This window comes from Sylvia atricapilla, chromosome 1 (genome assembly GCF_009819655.1).
Source record: "Sylvia atricapilla isolate bSylAtr1 chromosome 1, bSylAtr1.pri, whole genome shotgun sequence".
Lineage (NCBI taxonomy): Eukaryota > Metazoa > Chordata > Aves > Passeriformes > Sylviidae > Sylvia > Sylvia atricapilla.
The window spans coordinates 13,527,558-13,549,789 of NC_089140.1; the positions used below are offsets into that span (position 1 = coordinate 13,527,558).

At 36.9% G+C, this 22,232-nt stretch overlaps 1 protein-coding gene across 7 annotated transcripts in view; it reads left to right on the forward strand.

Annotated features, from left to right (window-relative positions):
• Nucleotides 1-22,232, forward strand: part of PARD3 (par-3 family cell polarity regulator) — a 525,862-nt gene that overhangs the window by 192,964 nt on the left and 310,666 nt on the right. For all 7 annotated transcript variants that reach the window (XM_066315111.1, XM_066315121.1, XM_066315129.1 and 4 more), the window contains exon 5: nucleotides 1,689-1,820. In XM_066315111.1, coding sequence (XP_066171208.1) covers nucleotides 1,689-1,820 — 132 coding nt within the window. The remainder of the gene's footprint in view (nucleotides 1-1,688; nucleotides 1,821-22,232) is intronic.

Genomic DNA, 22,232 nt, shown 5'->3' on the forward strand with positions numbered 1-22,232 from the left:
AGCTGACTTCTGCTTCCCCTTTCTAAGCAAGACACTGAGCAAGTTTCTAGTTTGCTGTGTGGTTAACCAGCACTGGAATTCTGGATTGTTTTTAGTTGCTAAAAGACACAAAGTTTTTTCCTCATTTGTGGCAGGGTAAAGTAATTTATTATGGTTATTTGTTGGGCTGGTTCCCTGTGCAAACATATTTTTACATGGTTATCTTCTGCTGGATGAATTGAAACTTTAATGTCTTGAAATGGAAGACTTTATTTTATACTGCAGCGTCTTTCAAGAAAGGGAGTTGTTATCAATTAAGAAAGGCTTAGTTTTGATATGTCTGGGAGAAGATTGGTCCTGCACAGGAAGCTTTTAAAAACTGCTGTGTTTTACAGTTGTGCTAAGACCTGAATTTCTTAGCAAAGTCTGTCATGTATTTACAAGAAATAAAGTTGTGAAGGACAGTTGTAAGGGAATTGATGCTGCATCTGGAATATTGGACTAATATTGTTCCAGGCCAAAGAAGTACCAGTATGGCAAACAGGAAAAGGGAATACTCATGCTGATGGAATGAAGTATTGATTTAAGAGGGGGGCCAAAAATCTGCTCTGTGCTATAAATAAAGAAAATACTAACTTTTAACTGCAAATGTGCACTGGTGTTTGTTTATTATTTTAGAGGGTTTTGAGATTCCTAAAAGTGGTAATATTGCAAAATGTGTAGGACTACAGTCCTGTTTTAAAAACAGATACTCTCTCTAAATGATCTGATTTGGCATGAAGATAAACAAATATTGACTTGAAAAAATGCTTCTGAGGGGAGTATACTTATATACATATTATAGTATATTTATAATCCTCTTTTGAAAAGCTAAGCAGAATTTTAGCTCCATGTACTATTTCAGTTGGAAGGAACTAAGCTATGTAAGCTCTCAGTAGCACTGACTTAGGCTAAAGGTAACTCCCATCATTAAGAATCAGCCTCTGTGCTTTTGTTGGCTTTTAGTGCTCAGACTGAGTAAGAGCTAATAACCTTTAGAAGCTGAAGAATTTGTACAGCTTGTAGGAAAGATGTGCAGACAAATTCATCAATTAAAAAGAAAGAGAAAAATTATCAGTCTCAGTAGGATCAGTGTATCTCTGTCAGCACAATCTCCATCTGCTGCTGTTCTACAAATGTGACTGTATTTGTATACCTTCAGGCAAACCAGGCAAAGCATTATTATGTGAAATAATAAATTCAAGTTTTGAACTCTACAACATGCTATTCTGGTCTAAAGGACAGTACCTGGAGCACTGAGACTGCTTTGATTGTAAAATTGATTACATACAGAGACTTGAAAAAATTACAGGGTGGCTGTGGTGGTTGCTGAAGGGGTACATTTGCTCTCAGTGAGAATGACCTGAGGAGTGTGATGCTTTGCTGAGTATGTGCTTGGGAGTCTGTGCACTAGAGGTCTGAGGTTGGAAAAAGAGGAAGGGAAGCATGAGTGGGTGGAGGATCTACAACTCCACCAAGGCTTTATTTGGGCATCCCTGGCATTAAGGAACATGAGTTGTTGCCTTTGAGTGGCCGAGCAATCGTGCTGTCCGTGGGTCCAGTCCTTGGGTCCAGTCTTCCTTTTGTGTTAGTTTAATAACCAGCTGCATTGTTAATGTGCAAGGACTGGTTGTTTTTTATAAGACACTTTTTTGTTTCTTTTAAACTAGAAAGATGAAAACTACAGAAGCCTACCACGAGATACTAATAGCTGGTCTAACCAGTTTCAGAGAGACAATGCTCGTTCATCGTTAAGTGCCAGTCATCCCATGGTGGACAAGTGGCTGGAGAGGCAAGAACAGGTAATATATATGTGTGTGTATATATATATATTACTTTATCAGTCTAATCTTTATGCTACTCCAAGCTATTACAAAGAAGTGTATACTTACCTGCCATGGGCTCTCTAAGCAGGATAGAAGCACCAGCAGTATGCTGACTAAATTTATATGGGATTCCTTCTGCTTCAAAAAAACCTTCATTAAGACTGAAATGAGTGCCTGAAAATCATTTAATTTTTGAGTTCATAAACACATTCCTATAGTAAATGGAGTTCTGCTGTTCTTCACAACTGATACCAACAGGGGTATTTTAATTAGTATTATTTTGATAAACACTCTGCTGTTGAAATCCAGCAATAAGACTGCATAATAGCCAAATGTGGGTCAGTTTGGCGCTGCACTTTTAAATGCTATTTATTTTTAGCACCATAAAACATTAATTATAAATTTTAAGACAGTAAAATTTGTTTAGTGTATATTTATATTGCTTTTTATCTTAGGCTTTTTTGAGATGCTTAGTAGTTACCATTTGTGGTTGTTTTTAGCTTATTTATTTATTTCTTAATTTATTAATAAGCTGGTAGTCACTGAGGTTTAAAGGTCTGAAATTCAAATTACCTAGCAGTCATTTCATGTCTTTGTATATGCCTGAAATTTTCAAAGAAGTGTCTTCAGATGTATACATAAAATGCATCTTTAATATGGAAATTGGAAATACAGCAGCAAGCTCTTATATAGAGTAGTGCATATGTAGGATTATTACCTCGTTTTTCTTCTTTATGTAAAGTGCCTTGAAAATACTGAATTTTTGCATTGAACAAAAATGTACAAATTTTCTATTTTACAGAAATAGGATATAAACCCAGAATTTGCTTTGTACAGAGGAGGTTCAAAATGAAATATGCTATTTGATACAGCCCAGCTTTGTTACACTGTACTGTGTGAATGGAGGGAAATGTGCTGGTGTCCTGGGACTGATCTCCTTCACCCACAAATCTCTTACTGATATTTGAAGTTTGGCATTGCCAAATCATAGTATACTCCAAACATTCTTTATTCAAGCCCATTCTTAGTTTAAAAGGAGCTTAAATAATATCACAGAGTATAAAAAAAAAACCCTCAACCTCCTCCGAAATGTGAATTATCAACTATTTTTATGCCTCGTAATTATCTGCAAAATAATTATATGTTCTGTGAGAAAAATCCTGTCTTAGGTCTTTCTATTCTTTCCTCTGCACATTTAATGCTGGTATTCCTTCCACGGCTGATTTCCTCCAAGAAGATACAGTGTTAGGTTGGATGAAGTGAGCTGCTGTCTCTGTATCAGCCTGTGTTGAAAGGGAAAGTCAGTGCCCAGATTTGAAGGCACCTCCTGTGTCAGTTCTGCTTGTTTGATGTTGTTGAGGCCTATTTCCATGCATCATTAGATTTGCACTATAGCAGTTAATGATACTGTTGTCTCAGCAAAAAAAAGTTGGATTAGAAATCTTAATAGTGATCATCTTGTAAAATGTTTGGTACATGAAATTTTAATATATTACGTTTCATGTTAAGCTTTGTGTTGATTTTAGTCTCTGAACAGCTTAACTAGTTCAATTTGTTCACCAATTAGGTAAATAATTTGCCAGTAGTGGTAGACTGGAAGCATATTTGTTACCAGAGTTAACTGTTTGAAGTTTGAAATTGTAAATATGATGTTTCTTTACAGCAAGTTCTCTACTTTTTGTTTTTTGCTTATTTTTAGGGGTGTTTCTTTATTAAGAGAGAGGGTTTATTCTTTGAATACATTAATGATTCCACATGTACCTGGAAGATCAGGATCTTTTTGCAATTTCGTATCAGCAGGATAATTAATTAGACTGAAACCTGTTTAGCAGGACACACAGAGGAAAGAAAAGTCTGTTGGGAGAGTGGGACGCACTACAGGGAAGAAAGGAAGGGCCTGGTAGGGGATGGAGTAGCTGCAGATGGAGATATTCTTCCACACCTTTTGGCATTTTAATGTCTTTTTCAGTGTCCTCTGTGGGATGTCATTACCCACTGGTTAAACCTTCCATTCTAAGAAGGAGAAGCTGAAGCAACGAGGTTGCAGTCAGGCATAATCAATTAATATAGCAACTTCCAGTCGTGTTCCTGTGTGCTTGGCAGAGCTGTGGAGAGGCTGGAGTGCTCTGTGCACCCTGCAGGATGTGCATAAAGAGTAGCAGACAGCAGGTCTGGCACCAAGGGTAAGGCAGCGACAGTGCCAAGAAACCTGTAGGGCAGAACCCATTACAGATATCAGGGGTATGAGTACTCCTGATCTAACCTGCCTTTGTGACTCTTCAGGGAAGGTAGTAGAAAACATTGGGTTCATCTTGCAGACTCCAGAGATTTTTTTGTTGGATGAAGACTCTTCTGTCCAGGTTCAAATCACTTCTCTCAAAGCTGGCCTCATCTCTTTCTTTTGAATATAAGGCAAGAAAGAATTCCAGGGTGATCTTTGTCACCTTCTAGCATAAATGAACATTCACTGGAATTACATTTTGAAAGTGTGATGTGCCAAAGAAGTACAATTAGTTTTGTGTGGACAACACCTCATTTCCTCTAAACAGCATGAGGGAGCAAACTGTAAATCTGTAGCATCACGGCTTATTCTGAAGATGAAACAGGAGACATAGTTTCTAGGAAACCATTATAAACCAGTGTAACAGGGATTAATAAGGGCATAGAATTAGGTGTGTTCAAGTAGGTGTTAGAGAAGCAGTTCTGTAAACTTGTCTGGGTTTTAGCACCTAAAAATGGAGGGATGTATGAAGCCCGTTAAAATTTCTGGCAGTAATTACTTTTGCTCATATCTGTTGAGATATACTTGGGCTCTAGTAAATTAGAGTGATACATCAAATAAATGGAAAAGATTGTCTGGTTTGTGAGTCCTTTAAGGTCTTCTGGTTGTATGTGCTGGTTAGCTATATCTGCCTAACAATTGTTCCCAGTTAGTTCCAGAGCCCTCTGGTTGTCTACAGGGCAAATGATCTATGTGTTTCTCAGTAACTTCTGGTATTTCTCAAGCCCATGAGATAAGTTATGTGAAACTCTGTACCAAAGAATCATTTCACCGCTATGGAGCCAAAAATACAAATTCAGTTTCAGAATAGGTTTAGAAAAGTAAAGATTTTAAAGGGACTTTTTACAAGAGCATGTAGTGATATGACAAAGGGGGAATGGCATTAAACTGACAAAGAATAGGTTTATATTAGATATAAAGAAGAAATTTTTCACTAGGAAGGCAGTGAGGCACTGAAACTAGTTCTCTAAGAAGTTATGGATGCCCCTTCTCATCAAGGGCAGGGTGGATGGGGCTCTGAGCAGCCTGGTCTGGTGAAAGGAGCTTCTGTCCGTAGCCAGAGAGGTTCGAGCTATAGGTCATCTTTAAGGTCTCTGCCAACCCAAGCCATTCTGTGAGTCTATGATTGTATTTTTTACTCTTTCACTGAATTAATTCTTTTTTACAAATTGTCAAGTACTAGGGGGAAAAAAGTGCAATTTTTAATTTGATTCTGAAATATCTTAAGAAAAAGTTGGGTTTTATTCTTTACCTTGCCCTCCACAATACCTTCCTTTTCCACACAGCAACCAAACTTTAAAGAATAGTTGAAAAATCTTATTTTCTCTGAAATTTATTCATATATGTGGTAATGTCACTTTTATTTGAGAACTCTTTCTTCCCTCAGTTCATCTTAAGACTTGCTTGGGCCCTGATCAAATCTGGCCTCATGCTGTTTCATACCAGGGAGACATGAAAGGGAATTGTGAAAGAGTTAAAGTTTTCACAAATTCTTTAAGTTTAGGTACACAGAAACTTTCTCTCACATGGTCATTTTTGTTTTGTTAGTCAAGTATTGGAACTGACAGCAAACAAGACACCTTGAATTGAAACAGTGTATTCCTTTCTTGGCTGGTTGGGAGAAGAAATCATAAAACAGCCTCACTTAAGTATGAAGCAGTTGATCAGATTTGTAAATAGAACAAGTTTGGTGTAGTTAAAACTATATGTAATTCTGTACACACGCTCATGTATATATATATATTTATACATTTATGTATTTGGTGTATATCTATATTTATCGGTGCATAAAAACACGGTAGGAGATGGAGTAGAATTTCACAGTTATTACTGAGGAATATATCTGATTACCAAGTGCTCTGCAGCTTTCTGGTATCCAGCAAAAGCCAGAGACTAGAGCAACTCAAATGCATTCTGAAATGGCAAGAGAAGCTGGTTACTAATGCTGTCTTCTTGAGCAGAAATGTGCTGTATGGAATACTTCCATAAGTTATTTTTGTTCATGACATCTGTCCATAGTAATCTGGTGCAGTTTCTCTGGTTCCTGTTGCAGCAGGATCAGACGTGGAAGTGGCATATGGGTCTTGTATCTCCAGCTGTAGAGTACCTGCCTTCAGCTTGTATTTTCAGCAAAATAAGGCCTGCTTTTAATATGTTGAATATGCTCTCTTCTAACACTTGGATACTATAAATTAATGCGTTTCAGCACTGTCACTTGAAAAAAAAAATAAGTAAAGCTTCAGAGGTAGGTTGGTGAATTTAAACCAATAATTTCAGGTGGATTTGTCAAATTTTCATGTAACAGCAAAAAACCTGTTTCATTCCTTAAGAAAGAGGGTAGCAGTGCAGCTCATTTATTTTGTTTATTTCTAAGTGCTTCATAGTGTTATGGCTAATGTATATATTTTTGTTTTCACTAGTGTGAAAGAGTGTTTCACTCTTTTGTGCTTCTCCTTGTCTGACAGGTGCATTTTGGCTTTTTTTCTCCCCTGTATTTTACCTTTTATTGTGACTGTAACTACAGTGGAAGGGTCTGTGAATTCTGTTTCATTGCCTGAAGATGGGGGAGGCTCAGGGGTGGAGGCTTTTATCTCAAACTCTTCACACGTAGAGGTTGAAACTGCAGTAAAAATTATTGTCATTATAAGGAATTGGGTTTTAAGATTTGGAAAAAAGAATAGCTCAGCTTCAGTTAGAGGAAATTTTTTTAACTGGTTATCCATTATTCTGTTAAATGTCAGAGTAGAGTCTGTTGCTTTCCTCTCTCTCCAAGGACCATGCACTTCATAATTTATCTCTTGTGATAACAGCCTTAATGAACATAAAACCATGGCAGCATATACATTATAAAATACAAAGATGGCTTTAAAGCTCATCATACTCCCTATAAAGGATATCTATCACAAAAATAGAGAAATGCACGTGTTTAGAGCTCTACATAATGCAGAGAGTTGTTGTTTTGGGCGGGGTCATCAGTGGAGGTCCTGTATGAAAGGTAGGGGATGTGTGTGTAACCCTTGAGCTGTTCAGCATTTGTGAAACTAGGCAAGAACACTGAAGCTGACCATGGGAGGAGTAAATGTAACCAAATGTCATGTGTTTGCTTTTTCCTGCCTTGGCACATGATTTAGTATTGAGTAATTTGGCATAGTTGTAACCAGGGGCAGGTAGAAGAAGTAACCAGTGCACTGATGGAGGACCAGTGCACTTAAGATTTATTTTAATCAAAGAGTTGGTTGGAAGACCTCAAGGTGCCACTGCAAGAGTTCAAAGTCTCCCCAGTCCAATATCCACTTGCAAATAAAGGTTTTTTCTACTTAAGGTGGGTTCTTGGCCCTGTGATCACACTGGCTTCCCTCTGATAGGGCTGTCAACACCCCGACTGCTACAGCAGTTGTTTCTTCTGGATTTTGTACAGTGGAGATGGTGGAAAGTGACCAGGGAAGCTTGTTTTGGCCAAAGAATATTTTCTCTTAGCTGTTGCTGCTACAGGTAATTAGGTATTGACTGCTCCCTTTATTTCTTTATATTGGCAAATGTGAACTATTTCAGCATAGGAGCTCAAATGCTCAGATGTAATGTATGCTATTAAGTGCTGGCTTCTCAGCCTCCACTCAGCATGAAGAGGGACAATTACAACTCAGGAAGTGCAGTGGTCTGAGGGAGCCAAATGCCCTGTCTGGCTGCCAGAAGAGCACCCTGACATCTTGGAACCATCACTAAATACACATGTAATAATGTTTTCCTTTTTTTTTTTTTTTTCATTCTCCTTTTTTCTTTGACCAATCATCCCTATTGAATATTTTGTAAATGTAATATGGTCGAAATTTTTATGCAATTTCTAACAGAATTTGACTTCCCATAAGTCTGTTGTGGTGTTGGGCTATCACTGATCTGTATGTGACCAAAATCAAGTAATTATTCTCTAAATTTGTTTGTGTTCTCCCTCTGCTGCTTTTATTGGGTAAGAAAAAATGCTATGCATAGTGAACTCCAAAGTGAGAAACCTGCATTTCAGTGATTATAATGTGAGTGCTTACAAAAACTATCCAAACTCCTGTTGTTTACCTCTGGAGTATGGATCTGCATCAAGCTGAGGCATGCATGAGCCCAGCTGGTCACTTCCAGGCTGGATGTGCTGAGCTGCTTCCAGCAGCTGGGCTCTGGTGCTGGTGAAGGGCCCAGTTCCCACAGACATATCTCCATCTGGGAACTGCAGGAGCTGGTTCTCTTACATGTCAGAATGCTTGAAAAGGGGCAGGGAAGGGGAAACAAGCTCTTATGATGGGCATGTAAGTTCTCTATTTCTGTATTTATGATTTCTGCATTTAAGGTTAAAATTTCTTCCATGTTTTTCTGTGGTGAGAATCAGAATCACAAGTCTATTCTAATCATAAATCTGACTTTGGATCTAACTTGATTCAGATCCAGAATTCCAGATTTCTAAATCTAGCTCTTGATTTCCAGATTTAAAATCAATTTGATTTTCAAGTCTTGATATTTTTCTGATTTTTTTGTATGTCTACACCCTCAGAAGAGGTTTTGTGTCTCCTCTATTCAAAAGAATATCTGTTTTTTTCTGTATAAGCCTTAGAGGTGAATATGTTAATACAGATGTTTGTTGAATATTCTCTGAATGTTTGTATATAACCACAGAAACAAAGAAGCCTTAAAGAGAAAGACTTATTTTTATGCCAAATGCATCAGTATGTACAGAGATAGAATCAAATTTCAGGATACAACTGATGCAATGTGTATTAGTGTTAAGAAAATATTAATGTGGAATTTATAAGTCTGTGCACTTTCATAGAAAATGGGCATTTCTGGACATGATCATAACTCTGTATTTTGAAGATAGAAGACTCTTCTTATTTGTCTTGGAGTCATGAACAGATTTGAAGTTGTTTTTCAGTGCTGAGAATTTCAGTTTATATGAGGTAGGAGGTTGGAATAAACAGCTTTATTGCTTGGGGACAGCTGTAGTGGTGATGCTTTTATAAACACTGTTTCATGCTGGCATCTATCTTGTTCTCCTTTCAAAAATAATATGTCATTTCATACTGTGTATTAAATAGGTGAGACAGTTGGGGGCTACAGTCTACTTTCAGTTATATGCTGCTGTGTAGAAATGAATTCAGAGGCAGAATGTAACTCCATATGTGTCCACATTAAAAAAAGAAAAGCCAAACCAAAGCCAGAAATGGCAATATTACAAAAATACTCACGGTTTTTAATTATTATAGAAAGAGACATGCATCATGTTCAGGTGTGTATATCCTCACACTCAAACACTCTCAAAGATGTTTCAGTATAAGCAGGCAGGAGATGGACTGGTCTGAAATTTAAAGAATCAACAGCCCACATTGGAAGACACCTGATCCAACCTTTTGTGGGAAAGAGAGCCTAGGTGAGACTACCTGGTACCCTGTCCAGTCCTGTCTTGACCACCTGCAGTGATGGGGACTGTGTTATGTTCTTAGGGAAGTTCTTCCTGTGACTGCTCTAACAAAATCCCCAAAAAACCTAAACTAAACTAAACAAAAAAAACCACCACCAACAAATCTTTCTTGCATTAAGATGAAATCTTGCCTGAAGCAACTTGTACCTGTAGCCCCTTGTCTTCTCCTCGTCTATTCTCTTTGTGAAGACAGAGCCTCTGTAGCTGGCATTTAAGCACTCAGATAATGTGATGAGGTCCCCCTTTCTCTCTTCCAGGGAGAAAGAAAGGACGTAACTTCCTCAGTCCTTCTTCACAGTGCGTGCTTTCCAAACCTTTAATCATCTTCTTGGTTCTCCTCTGAGCCCTCTCCAGTGCATCCTTGTCTCTCATGGACTGTGGCAGCCAGAACTCGACACAGTTCTGCAGGTGCAGCCTGACAAGCTGAATGGAGCGAGATATCATGACTCTGTCTCTTCTGCTGTCTGCTGTAAAACAGTATACTGTTTGCACTCTGTTTTGCAGAAACTTTTTGGAAAGTGTTGTCACACATGAAAGGCATTTTCTGACTTGCTACTAACCATAGACTGCTATTTTTCTGCCCTTTTGGACCAAGCTATTGAAATAATCCTGTTGTTATGGTAATTTATGGTAATGAATGTACCATACCAGCAGTATAAATAATACTCTCTAGAATTGCAGAAATATGCTGTAGGAAGCTTTCAATTAATTATTGCTTTTATTTTTTTGACTGTTTTCTAAATATGTTGTTGAACAATATTATTTTGTTCTGTTTAGACTTCTGTCTGTCCATGGGAGCAGGTCAAATAATGACCTCTGAAAATCCATTGACAGCCCTGGAAAAGCATTTTGTCAGAGGATGTGTCTAGTTTTTTTTTTTTTTTTTTTTTCTTTCTTTCTTTTTTTTTTTTTTTCTTCTTCTTTGTTTTCTTTCTTCATGCTGTGAAAAAGCTTTATCTTCTCATACGTTCTACTCCAGGTGTATATAATGAATCCCCACTATTTGCTTGTAACAAAAATTCTCTGTTTTCATAATTTGCGTGGTGGTGCTACTGTGCTGGGTCTTCAGTAGTCCTGGTGGGAATGTGGCAGGAGTTAGTCCAGTTCAGCCCAGCTGGGGCTGGTGATGGTCACAGCCCTCCCTGCCTGGGAAAGAGAGGGGAGAAGTGGCCCTGACATGGCCGAGTGAGCAGCACTGAGCAGGAGCTGCAATTACAGAGTGCCAGAGTGATGCAGAACTGAAATACATTAGTAAAATTAAAATTTGTCCTCATTCCCATGGTGGGTAATACAGTTAATGAAAATAGATCTAACCAAATTAAGATAATTTATTTCATTAGTTTACGGCACTGTAAAACTTTCCAGGGCAGTTCAGCCCTTCGGTGCAAACCTGAAGTAGATGCAGCTCCACTGTTCACTTCAAAGACCACAAAGGTTAAAACTTTTAAGTGTATTAAAGCAATTCTGTTAATTGTGTCTATAGAGGATTCTCCCTTGCCCTTCTTGGTAAAGTATTCCTAATTTAAAATTCACATTATGCTCATTCTGCATTCTAGCTTTTAACCAAAGTGTAAATATGTGATTACTTGTGTCTTCAAGGCTTAAAAAGAAAATATGCATTTTTGTTTCAGAAGGTGGTACTGGTAGCACATGGTATTGATATTTTACTTTTCTTCCGTCTTTCATTTTATATTCTTATTTTTTCTATTCTACCTTTCTCTTCTTCCTATATACCTGCTTAATGGTTTGTAATGCAAATTGCTATGGGGCAGGAGCCAGTTCCGTGGAAGGAAAGAGGTGCTGTCTCTACCCTCCATTCCCTAAATCCCTTTCCCGTTTTCTTTTGTGCAGTCCTGATGCTGTTCTTTTCCACGTTCTATCAGAAAGACACCATTCAAAATTAGATGGTTATCCCAGATGCTGTGGGTTTGGTTTTGTTTTTTGTTTTTTTGGGTTTTTTCCTCACAGAATCACAGAGGGATTTGCCTTTGAAGGGACCTCTGCAGATCATGCTGTCCAACCACCTACTAAAGCAAGTTCACCTAGAGCAGGCTGCACATGACTATGTCCAGGCAGGTTTTGAATATCTTTGGAGAAGAGACTCCACAAACCCTCTGAGAACCCTTTTCCAGTGCTCTGTCACTCTCAAAGTAAAGAATTATCTTCTTGTTCCTTTCAAATTATGAGAAAACCCAAGGTTGATAATTTACTTGGTTTTGTTGTCAAACCAAGCTTTTATAAGCCTGCATTAGAAGCCAGACTGGTCTTAGTTTATGCTTCACATTAATTTAATTTTTAGTTAACCTAATTAATACTGTAGAATTTTCTTGACCTTAAATTGAAAAATTAATTCCTTTTTGGGTTTTTTTACATACTCTGATTTTCTTCTTGATACGATTTTTCTTTTAAATGGCTTATGTTACTTATTTTAAACTAATATTTATATTAATAGTTTGTAGTGGAAGTTCTACTCTTTCCTACACTAAAATAAAAACATTTCATACACTAAAGTAAACTTTTCTGGACTGGAATATGGATGTGAGAGCTCTTGGCTTCTCATTGTAGTTTTTAGGGGAGATTCAGGTGAATCACAGCTGAGACCTGCAAGTCAGTTAACTCCAAGCAGATCAGAGAGAAGGACAAAGGGGTTATTTTGGGCAAGGGAAGAAGACAGATTTTATCTGAATGGGAAACCTATCTTTATCTAATTTATTGACTAATACTAGGATGATTTTAATATTTTTTCTTTCTATGAATTTTTCTTTTACTAATTGTGAGGATGGTGCTTTCAAATAAGGGGCAAGTTTGTCCTTTCTGTGGTGGAAGTGATCGTTAATTTATCTGCCATTGATGGAACTAGGAAAGGTGCTTTCTTTAAAATCCTGTATGGACAGGTCATTTTAATGAGATGGTGGCACTTTGCTGTAAATGGGAACGATACTGTGTGACTTAGAGTTAATAATTGAGTTATGTGGAAGTAATTTGTCTGGGTTTTTGTTTTATTTTGGGTTTTAAATTTAATCTTGATTTTATTGCTTAAGTATGAGCATTTCATTACTGAATGTAGTACTCTCTGGCTGTATTAAGTGGTTACTGTAATTTATAGGATACTTTGAGAAATGTCATGATTCTCATGAAGCGACACAGCAAGATTTAGAGAGTGCAGCAACTGAGTGAATGGAATTACGTAATATGACCTAGTTGATGCAAGATACCATAAGATTTTAATTTATTTGCTCAGTATAACTGGGTGAGAAAAGAAGATAATAGGCCAGCCCCGCCAGTTCATTGAATGGATGATTTGAAAATAAGTCCATTCTAAATTGATCTTGAAACTACTTGGAGTTGCATATGAAATGGTCAACTTCCTATCCAGGGCCAGGGAAGGGGCAAGCAAGGACAACATGAATGAAATTGGTTAGGAAATGGGACTGTATGAAGACGTTATTTACGTCTATGTATGTCACATACAAAACAGAAAAAACAAAAATACCTCTCTTTTTTGTAAATACTTTTATTTGATCTTAGGTAATAAACAATTAAGAATCTTTTCAAAAGACACAAGAACTTACTGCCAGCTGCCTTGTGGCACTGGTGAGGTTTTTTGCTGGGTCTCTGTGCCAGAGAAAGAACACCAGTATGTAACTGATGGAGTTACTGTGGGTGAAGGAGGTTCCATACTCAGAATACACAGAATTAAAGCAAATGCAGCACAACTTATTCCCATGAAGTAATCAATTGGATGAACAAAAGAGCTTCTGTAATAAACTGCTGTAAAGATTTCACTTTTCAAAAAATTGCTACTTTTAATTTTGATCTCTTGAATGTGATATTTTAAGAATGAGAATTGTTGCCCAGATTCCATATTAAGGTATTGCTTTCATGCCATCTGTGTGTGGTTACTTCAACTTCATTTGGATTGAAATTTTTTATTCTTCTTTTTCCAGCCAAGAGTTGCCTATTTATGAATTTGAGAAAAATAGTAAGCTATTATTTTCATTTGCCATTGAAAATATTGCTTGTTTTAGCAGTTTAAAAATCAGGGTGGTATACATATAAAATTATTTCTAAAATGGGAGGGAAAAGAAATTACCCTTTGGTTTCTGTGCTGCAGGCATTTTTACAGACAATGGAATAAACACATGAGGAGTGAGGTACCCAGTATTATCAAAACCTCTGGTTCTCTTACTATTTCTTCAAAATGCTAGGCAGTCAGCCAGTGTTCAGTCACTTTGTTTCAAAGCTTAATTTCCTCTTCCTTTTGCAACACCCTCATTTGTCTTCAAAAATCTTTACTTTCCTAATGTGTAGGAACTCATGATTGCTTATAACTTCCACTCATTTATCCAAAGCACAGACTAAATTAAATATCCCAAAAGAAAGCGGCCATATCTGTGAGCATCTCTGTTGAAAATTATTGAAAATTGCATTGAGTATTGCATCAGCCATTTTTATTTATCTTGGTTTTCTAGGCACTAATTATTACAACAAAGCACAGACTTCACAAAGCAAGCCCATCAGTAGTTCTTCCTTGTAGTTACACTTTGCCACTATAAATAGCTTTCACTTCATAAAAACTCTTTTAACTCCTCCTCTCAGAACTGATGGATTTTTCTGGTGACTTGAAGGTCTTTAAAACTGTTCTCCATGCAAATGGCATAATGTTATATTTCAGTAGGATAGTGTGTATTGTAGCATTATGGGTAGGTGAAATTAATGTAGTTTAAGGACTCTGATATTTTTTTTTCTTTAAATTAACAGATGTCAGTCTTACTGAAAAACTGAAGATTGGGTAGGAGGCATTTCAGCTCCATACTGGGGTGTCAGAGGACAGCAGAAAATACTGGGATGTAGGCTGGGAAATATGTAGGAAAAAACAAAGTTGATTTATCGCAATCAGTGTGAACCCACATATCTACCTACACCATTGCAACACAGCCCCTTAATGATAGTTTAATTTTATGGCTTCTCGTGTTTGAGACACTTTGTGCATGTAAAATAAAAGGAGGCACAGCTGAAGAGCTGTGCCCTCCCATGGTGGCCCCTGGGTGTTTGAGCATGTTGGTGTCAGGCGTGCTTTGACTTGTCTTACTCCAAAGCCAAACCTCAGAACCCTTGGGTGAGACCAGAGCAGTGCTTGCATCTGCTGAGCGCAGCCGAGGCTGTTTTGGGTGGTGGGAGTCACTTCGAAACCCACCCTGGGGCTGTTTCAGCAGAGCAAACAGCAGCTGCTGGGGCTGGCTCCAGCTGGGTGTTCTGGTGAGAAGTGGTACCTCTCTGGGTCATCCCAGCCAGGAGACTCTTCAACAGATAAAGTTCATTTGATTTGTGATGCTATCCTTGTTTGCCAGTTAGAACACAGCGAACCTTCACTTTTGTTTTATAGTTCAGCCTGGTTACTGCTCAGTAATATTAACATTAGAGTTAAATGAGGCACAGGCCCATACTTGGTTTTATACTAGAAATACAGAGCAATTAGTTAACTGCTCATTTTTAGGAGCACTATTTTAAAGTGTTGATGTTGATGACATGCATATATATAGGTATATATAAGCATCTGTATGTTTACATGTGCCTGTATATAACTTCTAAAACTTTCAGACAAAGCTTTTTAATGTAATTAAAAAACCCCGAACATTCATGTTGCTGAGTTTTCAGTCATTTTCTTTATGTCTTGTTCTTATCTTGATAGCATCAGTATTTGTTTTAGATAAGAAAGTGCCCAGTGTAGACTTCTGCATACTGGAAGAGGTAGTAAATAAATATATTTTTTAAAAAAATTTGACTCTGTTTTTTAGCCATGCAAAAAGCAGTGGTGTTTATGGTTATGTCTGCAGCTAGCCTGAAATGGCAGTGATGGCATAAGGTGCTGGGTTTGTTCAGTCACACAGACCAGCATCAACTGAATTCATTTAACAATCTGGAAAATTTGTCTTACATCATGTGTTTTTAAAGTAATAATAATAATTATTCAGAGTTAGATTCTAAGAAGATCTTTCAGGAAAGGCTGAACTTCAGGCATATAGGTATTACACATCAATTTCTCGGTTTTTAAATCCTGGATTATTTTTCTTTCCCTGTTTTAATACCAGTAGTCTAAACTGGGATAGCTTTTAGGTAATTGTGGTGATTAAAATCTAGGAAACCCTAAATAAGACTGGGGGTCAGCAAAGCTATTAGTGTGGCAGTGTTTAAAACCATGGAATCTGGGAAGTACAGTCCTTGCATCTGGAGCAAGAAGCTTGAATATTGTTTCAAGAAGGAATGTTTCAGAAATGCTCAAATAACCAGTTCATGCTCAGTTCGATAGTATTATAAATCTGTAAATGGATTCTGCAAGTCACCTCTCTAATCTCAGTGACAGAGTTAATTCCCCCCCTCCCCCAGGACATTAATTTCACACTGTGGGATAGTTTAGCTTGCTTCCCTTCTGTTTTAGCAGACTGGCAGAGCAGATATCCCCGTCCCTGACACATCATTTTTTCTCCATACACTACAGTGTACTTTGGGGCTGTAGCGCAGCAGTAGACTGGCCCAGGAATCACAATCTGGGATTATTGTCTTTGTGTATCCTCAAGGAGTAATATTTTAAAGTCATTGCATCTGTTGGTACTTAAGAGCATGATTTTTACGTTTAATTTTTGCCAGTTTTTACCATCTGTGTGTCTGGTTTTTGGCTCCTTGCTTTAATTTTTCAGTTTAATTTCTCAGTTGCACTGGGATTGCTTTCTCTTTCTCACACATGCTCTTTTTTTGAGTCATCCATGAACTTATATTAAAAAAAAAAAGAAATTATTTACAGCAGTTGCATAATAAAATTCTTGGCCTTCACATTTTGATTTTTTTAATGATCTCTTTATATTGAGTCTCCTAGTAAATGCACGTCATTTTTGGAAGTGAAATAACTTACTAGACTTTGTTCAAGTTTTAAAAAATTACTTTTGGATTAAATTGAAGCATTTTGGCGGGAAAAGCTAGCTTGATCACATTCAACACATTCTAGTCTTTCATAGTCGTTTAGTTTTTAATGCCCAGGAGGGAATAATTTTCTTGAGAAATCTGTGTTATAATCATAAACAGACATAATTCAGTAATTTTCTCATGAAACATTGGCTGAAGTTCTCGCACTAATGACTTGAAGCTCACACAAGCGGGGAGGGGTTTGTTCAAATTCCAAGAAAAATACTAATGAAATACATTAAAATAGAAACAAAATATACATGCAGTGTGTTACGGGCTGTTTTTAATAAAAATGATGTATCTTCATCAGTTGAATGAATGTCTCACAAATTCAGGCATGTTCGAGCGTTTCAAGAATGTTCTGATAGTACTTGAGTAATTTTCTCTGCTTATCCTTGATAATTTTTTTTTAAAAACTTACATTGTGTAAATAAATTTTTAATGTGCAAGGATAACTGTATAGCACATCTATCAAATGTTTTGCTTCTGTATGCATTTGTGAGTATTGAAAACTCCACTGCTGCTCTGATCTCTTGCTTGACTTACGTATTTTGCCTCTCACTTAAAATGTAATGCATTCCTTAAGGTCAAACTTAGTGACTTTTTAAAAGCATGCTAGTTTCTATTTAGCCTCTTTCAAATATTTGTAACTGAACATTTTATAGTTTGTATTTACCTCCTGGTGTACTTGCCTGCTCTTAGTTGATTTTCAAACCAGAATATGGACTTGTTTTCCTTTTGATCTTTCCCCCACCTTGGTTTCTAATGAATATTTTGTATCATGCTGCACAAAACACTGAGTAAGGATTACATTAAAATACCAGCACTAGCAGGTAAAAACATGTTCCTTTTCAAATATATGGCTCCTATAAGCTATAGTGCCTCCTCTCTTTGTGTGGGCTGCTTTGCATTATTAACAGTATTGCAGATTATCAAAAGACCAAAAAAACCCAATACTTTGTTCACCTGAGAAACTTTGTTTTGAAAAGAAGTGAATTTCCGAGTAGCAGAATTAGACGTCTTCTCTTCTGCCTGCATACGCCTCTAGCTTTTCCTAAAACCACTGTGACCACCTTTTACTGTGTTACAAAACTGGAAGGGCATGGTGATTTTTCCTCTAGGTATTTGAGCTTTCATTCCTACTCAATTCTTGTTTTGTCTTGCTGTAAACTTTTTTTTTTTTGTTTGTTTGTTTTAAAGGAAGAAGACCCTTGGTGCTTATTTTTAATTATCAGTTGTCATTAAAAAAATGTAGTCGTATTTTCCACATATACTAGTAGATATCTGTATTTGAGTGGTACCAGATATGATTTAAAATTGCATTTTTCCCAAAGTCCAATTCCAAAACTTTCCCTAGCTCTAAGGATTTTATTACTGCTGCGTTCAAATTCTTGATTTCCTGACAAATATTCTGTTACTGTAAGTAAAGAGAAAAGCTGGGGGAACAAACTGGTATCCATTTCCCAGTGTACTGAGACGTGCATGTTTTTGCTACTCTGTAAAAACATGGAGTTGATTTAGAGTTGATAATACGTAATCAAGAGACTGCTGATTATTTGTTATCCTATGGCTTGACTATTAAAAATTTGTGTGTTTTCTGTTGTTAGTATAAAGTAAGAATAAGAAGCAGGATGCTTTCAGTACTATGGTCTGTTAGAAAGTGCCAGTTATCTCTGCTGTATTTTTTTTCTTGCCTTTTACATGGAAAGCAAGTTGTCTCATATTCTCATGAGATGGAGCTGTAATACCATAAGAGCCAAAGACATGCATGCATTGGTCTTTCCATAGTGTCAGTTTACTTTGGGCTGAGAGAATTCAAGTAGTATTAAGTATTCCAAATGCAATGATGAGAGCAATCCATCTGTTTCCAGCAGCATCCCCTCTGAACTGGAGCCTTGCTTTTACCTTGAATTTCAACTAACTGTGTAAATCTAAGGATAACCTATATTTGAATGCCAGACACTTAGCTGTACTTTACTGTATATTTTAGAAGGCTTGTAGGAAGCTTGATGTAAACTTTCATTTTAGGTAGTTTCCCAGCTGACTGGTACGTTGAATTAATTGAGAATAGGAAGGGCTGGTTCAATTCATTTCCATCCCTTGTATCTCAGACATTTTCTGCAACGATGCATAAGGATTGATTGCCATAGCAACAGTGTTTTAGCTTGTACTACTGTGAATGTGGTTAATGATAATAGAATTATCTACTCATTTTAAATCCTGTTATATTATTAGGTCATCTGAGCCGTCCTCTTGCTATGTATTGAGTTATTCCCTGTAGCCTATCTTGTAGTTCTTTGTCCATGCTGCTTTTACATGTGTTGAGCAGTGGGGATTCTGCTTCTTCCCTTGGGAGACTTTTGAAATCTGATATATCACTCCATTAAGGATTTTTCCTGGTATTTAGCCTCATTTTACCTTCTTTCTTCCAGCTACGTGGATTTGTTCCACATGGAAGTTCTGTTCTTATCTTCTTCCCTATCCAGCATTTAATCCTTCTTATTTACCTGTATCAGAATATAACAGCTCAGTATTGGTGTATTTCTTATAGGATTTTCTTATAGGGAAAAGCAGGTTTATAAATACATCCTTTGTTCTTCTTCACTACCTCATTTTGACAGGAAACTCCCTAGTACTCAGCTACTGTTTAGATTACCTGAACTGCCTTGAGAAAAAGCTTCCAATTTTCCCATGTTTAACTCCGTTTGCTGCAGCATATACACCACTGGATGGATGGTGTTGCGTCTGTGCCTTGCTCTGTCTGATGTTCATAAAGGTCAGTGGTGAGTGGGAAGATGTAGTTTTTTTCTCATAAAGCTGTGGAGATGTTCCTTCATCCTTGTTCCAAGTGAACAGAAGTCCCCTTCCTACATGGTTTTTCCAATGTAAAGAGACATATTTTCTAGTCATGCCCCAAGAGACATACAGGTGGAAATGCAGTTGTCTGTTCCATTTCAGGCATTTCAAACTCTGTGCTACATGAAGGTGAAGCAGACCAGGAATTAGTTTAAAACAAATAAAATATAGCACTTTTCCATGCAATGTGGGTTAACTGCCTATTAACTGCAAATATATTGAATCATTGGCCCACTCCACTTCTGCTTTCTCCATTCTTGTTGTGGAGCTGGTAAATAGGACAGGAGTAATGTAATCTTTCCAGTAATCTGTTGTTTTCACTGCTACTTATGCTTTTTGACTAATTTTCTTCATTAATATTTGATGTTATACTGTTGCCCATTTTCTTTTGTTTTATTCATCTACAGTATAAAGAAGTACTTATTACATTAATATTCATCCATACTACCCCAAGAGGGCAAAAGACTAAAGGGAATTGCTATTTGAAATTACTTTTAGAGCTAAATTTGATGCAAAATTATTTCATGCCACAGTTAAAACCAGATCTATTAAATATACTTCAGTATTATCACAGACTGATTATTTAATATATGGATATTTTTGCTGGGTTTTTTTGTGGTTTATTGGTTTTTGTTTTTCAGAGGTGCTACTTTTTCCAAAATTCTTCCCTTTGAAGCTTAGGCAAGATTAAATTTCTCAGAATCTATCTGCGCCAGGATTCTCAGTCCACCAGTGTAATATAGTGAAGTCCCACAAAACTGACTGATTATGTTTTAAAAGATTGTTTTAAACCTAAGTTGTATTTCACTGGCAAACTTCATCACTTTGTTTTTAATGTATTTACTCTTCTATCGTTTACAATACATGTGTGCAAGATATTTAAGTTTTGTTGTTTGTTTGTATTTTAATCAAACTGCAAAAATATTCTAAGTAATAATACTAAGGAATCATTCTGATCCTGTAAATAGATGAGGATAAACCACAAAAAAGAAGAGTCAGTAACCTGCTGATTATATTAAAAGAGAATTCATAGGTTTTGAACTACTTTGTTTTATTTCTTTCCATTTTTTCTTCAAATAATATAATCTTATGAGAACACCATGAGCTTTATTAATTTCAGTGAGGAGCCTTTGTCACAGAATTTTCTAATTTTTTTCTAAATTGGTTTTGCCTTTATAGTAAATCAGTTTTTATATAAGATATCATGGCTTTTACCTTGTTTTAAAAGTTCACTCTCTGATTCACTCTTCTCATCCTGTTATGATAAAGATAGATAATTTTCCAATTCCCATCTAGTCAGTGCTGGTAGATCAGTGTTGTCCTTGCACTGCCCTCTGGCCACAGCAAGGTGCTGGACTGGCCCAGCTACATTGTCTGACACTTCATGTGTTCTGTGACACTGGAAAGTGGAAGTGGCCAAAGATCTTGCCCAGGGATGTAGAGAAAGAAGCTCTCAGTGCAGCTTGATTTCTAAAGTCACTTCTTACTGAAATCCCAGCACTTGCTTGTTCTTCAGGTTTCTTCAAGCTTTCCTTTCATAGTTTGAGGAAAAAAGCTTCAGAACAGAAAGGTAATAGGACTTGCTTCAGTCTGGTTTCCTAAAAGTATTTTGTTGTCCAGGTTCAGAAAATAGGTGTGAAGAGTTAAAGCAAAATAAGCATTTATTTTGGGAGGTCTTAGACTGGACTAGCTTTATTGATTGGCTCACCTGGGATTCAGATGGGATTTATGGGAAAGAGACAAGTTCCTGTACATTTTGAAACCTTCATCCTGCCTTTAGCAAGTGTGTAACTGATTAAGTGACAACTAAGAAACCCTTATGTCAAAATCAGAATGTTTAAATATGGGGTTTAACAGTGTTTGTGCTTTTGGGTTTTAGCGGTGTCTACACTTTGTTAATCCTAATCAACAAATGTTATTCTATTCAATTCCTTACTGAATTTTGCTCCCTCAAATGCTACTGTTTATCTTGGAAAGGTGTTTATGTAGACATCCATGCATAAAGTGCTATGACTCTGATGAGAAGCACTTGGGTACATGCTTCTCTGATGTGTCTATGACTGCTTTATTTTCACCTTTTGTGGGGTGGGATGGATGAAGAAGAATTCTACAATAAGATGTGGGGTTTTTTTCCCCTTTCTGTTTATGAATCTTAACTTTTAATGCATTCAAGACACAGCATTTAAAAGCATAGTTGTGCCTCTGTATTAATTTGGTCTCCTCTGAGGAAGATGGTGGAATTTTAGTAATTCGTATGAAGTTGTTTAGTAACTGCTTATGTGGTGACAAATGAAGTTCTGCTGTAGATTAGAAACTGGCAGGGAAAAAACAAATCATGGAAAATAGGTCAGCAGTGTGCAGAGGCAAGAGGGATTCATTCCTGGAAAGCCTGCTCATTTTGAAAGAGGGGGAGTTGCTGATATAGCAACTTCAGTGAACGAGACGCAATTATTTAGATTAGTTGGAAATAGGTAGTATTTTGAAGGAGGTAATAAAACAGGGATGATATTAAAAGAAAGATGGACATAGTGCAAGTTACTGAATGCTGAAATGAGTGCCTTGAGCTGTTTTTGGGACTGCAGATGAGCAGTATCCTCAAACAACAGTCTGAGGCCACAGCAGTAGAGACATTTTCAGTCGTCTCTGATGCTGAAAGAAACAGTCTTGGCCATGCTTTACTTCCTCCCTTGTGCCTCCCTAAGCTTTTATGAGGCTGTTAATTAGACTGAACTGGACCAGCCTGGGAAATGTAACCAATTAAAATTGTTTTTATTAAACATTAATTTTAATTTAGATCTTTTGTATAATGATAGAAATGCTTGAATAAACTGAA